Source organism: Adelges cooleyi, unplaced genomic scaffold (genome assembly GCF_023614345.1).
Source record: "Adelges cooleyi isolate 19-005CV unplaced genomic scaffold, UGA_ACOO_1.1 ACOO_flye_CR_arks_rails_tigmint_CR_PRNA_376, whole genome shotgun sequence".
Taxonomy (NCBI): Eukaryota; Metazoa; Arthropoda; class Insecta; order Hemiptera; family Adelgidae; genus Adelges; species Adelges cooleyi.
The window spans coordinates 1,097,061-1,106,329 of record NW_026096053.1 but is presented as its reverse complement, the minus strand read 5'-3'; the positions used below and the strand labels follow the sequence as shown (position 1 = coordinate 1,106,329).

Below are 9,269 nucleotides of genomic sequence, written 5' to 3'. Positions count from 1 at the left end.
TTAGAAAAATATTACTTACCTGAGCGACCGCTCCGAAGTAAATTCTCCATGGTAACAAAATCAACAAATATATATTTCATACTGTAACTGTAAAACCCAAAACAAAAAGTCGACTTCTTCTAAACACTAAGACATTTATTATATGATTATACTAAGTTTAAAACAAATTTACAAACCCGTATCTACGTAATTATGGCTAATAGTAAGTACCGACGTTTTTGTATAACGTAAAATTATTTCGCTTAGTCAAGTAATAAAGTATGTATGTATATACAAATGTAATATTGATATTATGGTTTTGTCAATGTCTGCATAGTAACCATTGAACTCCTGAGAAAACGCTGTGAACACAATGAAGGCGAAATAGGTACACTAGAAGAACTTTCATTACACCAGGAAGATTTAATCAAAATCGAACATTTGCAAAACTGGTGCAAAGGATTGAAAATATTACTCTTACAGTCCAATTTGATATTTAAAATAGGCAAGTTATTAAACTTAAAAATTACATTCGTGTAATATCATAAATACCAGTTTTAAAACATATTTGAAAACCTAATATTAATTTACCTCGTAAGAAGATAGGGTATTAGAAGAAGCGTATATTTTGACTCTTAATAAATAGCTGTTTCTGTTCTTCCAATAGTAATTTAGTTCCTGTAGTAAATGGCTTATACAGTATACTATCTATACTGATGGTATATTCTACACATTATGTACAAATATTGTAACTTAAAAGCTACTTTATCAATTGTTTGTTGTTAATGCAAACTTAATATATCAATGTTATACTACTCTACGTTTTAAAATTTATTTACACATTTCACATTTTGTAAAGGAATAGGTGTAATGTAAATGAATAATGTCTATAGTATTTTAATAATTACATAAACAAAAAATAAACATACACATAATAATACAAATATTTATTTTTAGATAGAGGTTTTCAGTTTTGCTAATGCACTCTCAAACGAATCTGTTGTCTGTACAACTTAGAATTTGAATCTTCGTCTACCGCGTTTTTGCTTTCGGCTGTAGAATTTTTAGATAAACCGGTATTTGACGCTAATAAAGGCTTTTTGGCTCAAAAATTAAATAATGGTTTTTCATCATTTTTTCCAAACGAGTTAAACAAAACCGAAGAAGTATTTGGTATAAAGTCCGATAAAATGATCGAGTTTGATTTTATTTTAGAACAATTGGTTGACGGTGAAGTTTTTTATCACTGGACTTTTGTTCTTTCATTAGCAGAAGGCGTTATCTGTAGATTGAATTTTAAATGTCTACTCATTTCAAATCCATTGAATGATGGAGGATCTATAGACTCGGTTTGCGCTAAGCGATTGGATTTATTTTCTTCTATAAGTGCATCTTCATTTTTTTCCGGCATACAATTCTCTTCTCCCGATCCGTTGCATAAAATACATTTAGAATTATTAACTGGACAAGTATTTCCGAAATGAAAAGATAATGCATATCTTGAATGCTTCTTGTCTCGAATACCGTCTGGAATACCTTTTTCAACCATTGCTGAGCCTTTATTTATTTCAATTATATTTTGAGATAAAGAAACGCGATGCGATTTTTTTGAAAATAATATCGAAGAATTCCGTACACAGGTTTTCTGACCTCTACAAGTAGTAAACTTACTTATATGTTTTTCATAATCTTCTAGAGTTGGTATGAAAACACAGTACGGATTTTTTTGTACAGCGTTGGTAATGAATTCGACAAATGCTCTGTTAAGTTTCATCACTTTCACTGGATCTATAAGGGTTCCATTTGATATTTTAATACCTGTATTAGTACTTTTTGGCAATTTTAAACTACTGGAAATCATTAGTGGATTAGTAGCGGATGCTAACGGATGAGAATCCGATACATTTGTTTTGCGACCGTTAAAAGCAATAAACTTGCTTATATGTTTTTTATAATCTTCAAGAGTTTGTGTAAAAACACAGTACGGATTTTTTTGTATAGCGTTGGTAATGAACTCGACAAATGCTCTGTTAAGTTTCGTCACTTTCGCAGGGTCTATAAGGGTTACTTTCGAGCTCAAAGTATTATTGCTTACTGGCAAACTACTGGAAGCCGTCAAAGAAAATGCAAACGGATCATGTTTACTTGAACTGGGAATAGAAGACGTTTCGTTGAATTTCCACGGAAAGGTAAATGCTTGTTTGGTGTTACTGTACGCAGATGGAAACCCGACAAAAGCAGAAAATATCGCTTTGGCCTCTCCATTATCATCCCGTCGCAATGTTCCAGCTTGGATTTTTTCCTCTCCTACGTCCCAACTGTCTTTATTGAGATAACTAGCCGCTCGCCGTTCGCTCGTCATACCGCACAAATAAAACGTATATGTGTTTAATAAATAACAAAATAATATAATAACAAAAATAATATTTCTCTAAAGTTTGAAAGATATCGGTTTAAAGGTATTTTCTCTGCTATCTAAATTATATAATTTTCCAATATTTATCATGATTTCTTCAATTATTATGATTTTTACGATTATTTTTTATTAGAACACATGGATAGAATACTCTTTATTTTTTTCAATACTTCAGCGCCATCTGTTAATTTGACCTGCAAACAAAATATAATCTAAAATCGTGTTGGTCACACTGTATTAAATGTTGTATCCGTTATGACCGCAGATGCTGCTGCTGCAACTGCTCCTGTGTGAAATGTTATCTTGACAATTAGCGATTACGAGTTTGTTTATGAATTGAACTTAGACTATCATGAACTCTAGTGTTTATCTCGTGAAGTCAATGTTAAATTTGACAGTTATTTCTCGTTCGGTTTCCGGTGTTTCTCTTGGCCGTGTACGAAATATATCGACCAAACTAAATAACATTAATATTTCCATTGTTAATACTTAATTATAACCGACTGTTCTAAAAGACCGTACGTGTTCGTATGGTGCATTTACTTAAGCTACTGCAGTTGTTGTACACAGTTGTATGTCGTCAACGTTTTATTTACATTATGTTTAAAAGTTGATGTTTTGTGTGTTGAAGTTACCGAAATAATATATATGTCCTGTTGATAAGTTACGATATTTGCATAGCGACAATGGAAGAAGACATCAAACCGGACATCAAGCCCGTCATAGAAGACCTACCCAAAGAGCCGGACGAAAAGAAAACCAACTTGTGTGTTGCTTTGAAAATTCTTAAGAAATATAACCTGAGTACGACTGCAGAAACATTAAAAAAAGAAGCTAATCTGACCGATGCTGCTTTCAACACGTCCGAGTTGGATGTCAACAACGCTCTTAATGTATATAAATCTCAAGGAGACCCGTCGGTCTACGAAAACGCTTACATAATACTGTCAAAATTTGTAGAGACATCTTTAGATATTTATAAACACGAATTGGGCTGTGTCCTTTACCCAGTGTTTGTCCACATGTATTTGGATCTCATTTCTAACAGGTACGAAGAGGAGGCCGTTAAATTTTTGAAAAAGTATGGGCCGGGACAAGAGTCATACTATCAAGACGATATTAGAAATTTATCAATGGTTACAAAAAAAGAAGAATTAAACGATAGCTCATTGGCGCAAAATTATAAATCAAACGAATTTGTTGTAAGAATGTCGAGGGACACTCTATCGCTTTTAAAACGCCATTTAAAAGAAAAGAAACAAACAGTTCTCCTAGACATAGTACAAGAGAACTTGTTCTTTGATGTCTACGAAGGAATAGCTAGAAATAAACAACAAATAGATGCGGTTGCCGGAGGAATGATCGGTGAAGGAGCCAGACAAGATAATAAGTCTAGGGTATACTATGGATTGATGAAAGAGCCCGATCTGCAAATTACAGCAGCAGTAGTAAACATGGACGAAGATGAAGAAGACACCCAAGAAAATGAAAAACCTAAGAAGAAAAAATCAAAAGGCAATCCTTTACTGTCGAAAAAAACAAAAATCGATCCAAATGCTCCACCCGTAGACCGAATGGCTCTACCACAATTAAGAGAGGTAAATTTGTATGTTTTAAAGTATTTGTACATAGTTTGCAAAACAATTATTTAATAAAAACACAACTATGTTTACTTGACCGGTTAAACTGAATAAGTGTAATTTGCGCTTAACTAATTCATTCTTATTTTGCTCAAATATAGAAAATGTATATATAAATTTAATTAAATAAAAATTAATAAATTATGACCTGATTGGTTGTAAAAGTATCATCTGTTTTTGACTCTTGCAATTAGTGTTTTTATCCAAATTTCAAAGGTAATAGCATTTGTTTAAACTGAAACACCACATTAATCGATTTATCAAGTATTTACTTACTTACCAATCATCTATTTAACTGATTTTTGGATTGGGGTAATATGATTTAATCCGGTCATGTAAAATATGGCGGTAGTTTTTTTATATGATATGTCTAAGCTGGTTGATTTTCTGTTTTTCAGATTGACAAAAAAATTAAAATTCAGGCAGTTTTAGATTCTGCCAAAAGAGTTGCTCTAAGCTCAGAAACATTACCTTCGATATGCTGTTATACTTTATTAAATTGTCCCAACGCTGTGAATTGTGCGACAATTAGCGATGACGCTTCAATGTTGGCTGTTGGTCTAGCTAACAGTAGAATACGTGTTTGGAGTTTGGTTCCTCAAAAATTACGGTCGATGAAAACTTCTGACCAGCTCCAGGATATCGACTTGGAAGCGGACGACGTGATGCATAGAATTTTAGACGATCGATCAGCAGAAACTACTCGTACATTACTCGGCCATTACGGTCCTGTGTATCAAGTTTCGTTTAGTCCAGACAAAACGTTATTGCTATCGTGTTCAGAAGACTGTACCATAAGACTATGGAGTTTATTATTGTGGTCTTGTCTAGTGGCATACAAAGGAAGCTATCATCCTGTATTTGACGTTAAATTTAGCCCACATGGTTACTATTTTGCTACAGCCAGCAGAGATCGAACGGCAAGACTTTGGGCCACAGACAATTATCATTCGTTACGATTTTTCAGTGGGCATTTTTCAGACGTAGACTGTTGTCAATTTCATCCAAATTCCAATTATATAGCTACTGGTTCAAGCGACAGAACCGTGAGGTTGTGGGACTGTGTTACCGGAGAACAGGTGCGGCTGATGACTGGGCATAAAGGAGAAATATTAACTTTATGCTTCTCGAACGAAGGTCGAGTCCTAGCATCGGCCGGTAACGATTGTAATGTTCTATTGTGGGATATTGCCCATGGACATCTGCTGGCCATGTTAACGGGGCATAAAGGACCTATTTATACGATAACGTTTAGCAGAGACAGTACAATATTGGCTTCAGGATCTCACGACTGTAAAATAATGCTCTGGGATTACTCGAAAATCGTAGAAGATCTGTCACTAGATGATATGAATGTACACAATCCGAATGTAATAGATGATAGTAATAAATATTTACTTAGAGCATTTGGTACAAAAAATTCACCAGTAGTTCATTTGTTTTTTTCGAGACGAAATATTATGTTTTGCATTTGTTCGTTTAATACATCTCAAGTCTAATTAAGAATACGTTTCAAGATTGAAAATTAAAATTGTTTTTTTTTTTTTATATATGAATTATATGTTGACTATTTTTGTAATTTAATACTCACAAGGAAATTATTTTATTTTCATAACAATATAATATTATGTATCACCAAATCTTTATCAAATAAATATGAGAAGGGTTACTTAATTATTAATTATCTAATAAATTTTATTTTGTACATAAGCGACTAGTTAAATAGTTCATAGGTAGTTATATATTATTTTCGGGTATTAATATAAAACTTAAGCAATTAAAATTTTTTTTATTACTTTTATATTTCCTTTGTTCCCATTGATTTAAATGTTGTTTAAAGTTCACGAGCCACTGTTTAAGCAACATTAAAGTATTGAACAATTTATTAAACATGTAATGGACATGGCGACATAGTTTGATACATGTTTTCGAATGTCTAGGACAACTGATAAAACACAAAGTGGAAACAATTTATGATGAATTAATTAGAAAACAGAAAAAATGTCAACACTGTCTTTTCCAACTTGGCATTAACTTGTTGATCTAACTAATTTTTTGATCTTTATATATATATAACAAATAACAAAACTTAAAAAATATTTTCAGAAAATTTAAATAAATTGAAACAGTTGGAGTATTTAAATTTGGCTCTGAACTGTGTTGAAAAAATAGAAAACTTGGACCGATGCGAATCGTTAAACAAACTAGATTTAACGATGAATTTCATAGGCGAATTAACTAGTGTGGAAACGTTAAAAAACAACATACATTTGAGAACGTTGTGAGTACATCAACAATAATAATTACAAGTTAAATTTTAAAACTAGAATACAGTAAAAAAACTTTTATATTAACTTTTTACTGTCAAACCGGTTGAAATAGTGTTTATAAAATTTTAAAAAGGAGTTTTTACTAATTCCAAATTTCGCTACATTTTAAAACCATTAATATTATTTTTATGGATGGACGTTTGAAAATGCATTAAATTGAGTTATTGTCAAATTATAAGGCAACGTGTACAAACATTTTTGTTTTAGGTTTCTAACGGGTAATCCTTGTACGGATTATGATGGATATCGACAGTATGTTATAGGCACGTTGCCTCAATTGGACACTCTCGACGGCGAAGAAATCACTCATTACGATAAATTAGTAGCCAAACAAATATTGCAAGACATCAAACAAAAGATAATCATCCAACAGTCAGAATACATTAGTTAGTATACAAAAATTAAAATACATGTATATGTACATAGAAATTGTTGCACGTCATTTCGTCATAAGATTTTTTTTACATTTAAATGGTTGATTAAACTGTTTGAACAATGTCTTTACTCGGAATAGGACGTCAAGAAGAAAAGCGTAAATCGTCAAATAAAAATCCTTTGAAAATTATCGAAGAGAACCTAACTACCGAAGTCGACGAGAACGCCGATAAAGAGTACATACAAACTACAATAATTTGTTTGTTTTAAATGTAGTAATTATATATTTTAAATATACTATAATTCAAGAGTTAGTCAAAAAACTAATAATTGGTAGGGTGAAAGTAAATATAAAAACAAAAATCATATTAACACTACTGTAAAATTAAAAAACACGTTATACTTGGGATTTTTAACATAGGTTTTACCCTTCATAAACACAATATTGTTCAGTATGTTAATAATTAATTATGTATTCAATAGCTTTAGTTAAAATTTTAATGAGAAATAACACAATTTTAAAATAACCATCTTGAAGAGTTTGAAATTTAAAAAAAAAAATTGTTGAATTATTAGTTTCTGTGGAATAAAAAAACTAAAAAACACGCTTAAATAGTAAAATAAACTAAAAAGTAGAAAATAATTTTCAATATAGAAATCAATTAATAAAAAATAAATAGTATTATTGTGAAAAAAGTGTGGGGCGCTTTTCAAGAACTGATATATGTAGCACCCCACGCTTTTTTCACAATAATACTATTTATTTTTTATTAATTGATTTCTATATTGAAAATTATTTTCTACTTTTTAGTTTACTTTACTATTTAAGCGTGTTTTTTAGTTTTTTTAAAACTATATTTATTTTCCACTTTTTAGTTCGATGTGCTTTAAAATCGTGTTTTTTTAATTCTAGTACATACGTGTCTCTATTACTTGAAAACTTCAGGTAAACAACAATGAATACACGCATGCACGTTCGGTTGCCTATCTCTTTTAGTTACATAGTTACATACAAACATACATACAAGTGAAGCTAATATAAGCGTGTTATAAAAATAAATAAATTTTATGAGGGGATTCTCTGTTTTAAGGAGTTTTGTATAGGCAATTTAAGAAATATTAGGATTTTAAACATTTTAATATTTTAAGATTTTAATAAATTTTGACCATGTCAATATTAATTCACCGGTCAATTTGTATAAGCTTCAATGTATTATTTTTAATTTAAATATTTTTTTCTATAAGTAAAAGCCATTTTGGTTTATTTTAGACCAAAACGCCAGACAAAATGTCGACTACATTGGATGGTCCAATTTCAATTCTGCAAAGATAAACGAGTTCTTTGGCTACTTTACTATGTTATGTAGCCGATTTTCATTTAAAAATTCCAGAGTACTCGGTATATCTTTACAGAAGTGAAATCGTACCATTCTAAGTAGACGACATTTTTTCTAGATTTATGGTCTAAAACGTCAAAAAAACAGACCGCGTGCAATCCCCTTTAAAATCAAAATGGCATTAGAGCCGTAAAACATTTTTGTTTTTTGAAGTTTTTGGAATAAACCGAGTGAAAACACACCGGAATGTCGAGTTGAAATGGCCATGCACACTAGAAGGGCTCAGCGAAGAAAAGAATCCAAGGAAACGGCCAAGGAAGTTAAATGGCAGCCTAAGTTATTCCGGGACAACGGTCGTCCTTACAATATCAATCAGGCAAAAGTGGGTTACGACATGGAAAACGAAGCGGATCAATACATTTTGACGGTTCAAGTTTACAAGTATGTTATATGTATTTTTATTTAATAATTGTGTTTAAAATTTATCATAGAATAGTGGATCGTGTTGTCGTACCTAATAAACAACTGAAATATGAACTTTATCATTGACCGTTTTTACAATATTTCATTTCAGATATTTGGACACAAGCGAATTAGATGTGGACGTTCAACCTAATTATGTGCGTGTCACGATCAGAAAGAAAATATTACAATTAGTGTTGGACGAAGAGGTTAAAACGGACGAATCCAGCGCAAAGCGTTTAGTGGGATCAAAATTACTTGAAATAACAATGCCAAAGGTAATTGTTGTCGGTTTTAAAAAAAAATTCTATTTTTCAACAAAGTCATGTTTGCAGGCAAAACCCATTATAAGACCAAACCAAAATAAATGCAAGAATATTGGCAAAGTCGTTAATAATATAAGGTAAATTTTTCTTTTTGCATATTGAATAACAGAGTTGGTAAAAATCAACAAGTGTTTATAGATACTCAAAAAAATCAATTTATTTTTATTTTTTTATAAGTAAAACGGTTCTACTGGACGATATGAAAGACAATAAGAAGCCTATCGAATTTTGGAATATTGTTGATGAAAAGAAAACCACAAATAAATTTCAAAACGCTAATGTTCTCGAAGATTTTATAGATAACTCTGAAGTACCACCTTTGGAATAAGAAGTCTTAGTTATAATCGTTAATACCATTTAACAATAACATTAGTTTATATTATATTTGTGATATGCAGTTAACA

At 31.1% G+C, this 9,269-nt stretch overlaps 2 protein-coding genes across 2 annotated transcripts; both read left to right on the top strand.

Annotated features, from left to right (window-relative positions):
- The first annotated feature begins 139 nt into the window (after positions 1 to 139).
- LOC126841088 (protein tilB-like) lies at positions 140 to 9,262 on the top strand. Its single transcript, XM_050577344.1, has 9 exons — positions 140 to 202; positions 317 to 484; positions 6,142 to 6,316; positions 6,573 to 6,751; positions 6,880 to 6,976; positions 8,291 to 8,518; positions 8,652 to 8,817; positions 8,875 to 8,942; positions 9,043 to 9,262. The coding sequence occupies exons 1-9, from the start codon at positions 193 to 195 to the stop codon at positions 9,191 to 9,193; spliced, it is 1,242 nt and encodes a 413-aa protein (XP_050433301.1). The 5' UTR covers positions 140 to 192; the 3' UTR covers positions 9,194 to 9,262.
- On the top strand, positions 2,711 to 5,776 carry LOC126841080 (transcription initiation factor TFIID subunit 5). The gene is made up of 2 exons (XM_050577334.1): positions 2,711 to 3,993; positions 4,434 to 5,776. Exons 1-2 carry the CDS (start codon positions 3,082 to 3,084, stop codon positions 5,532 to 5,534), a joined length of 2,013 nt encoding a protein of 670 aa, XP_050433291.1. The 5' UTR covers positions 2,711 to 3,081; the 3' UTR covers positions 5,535 to 5,776.
- Positions 9,263 to 9,269: the final 7 nt, after the last annotated feature.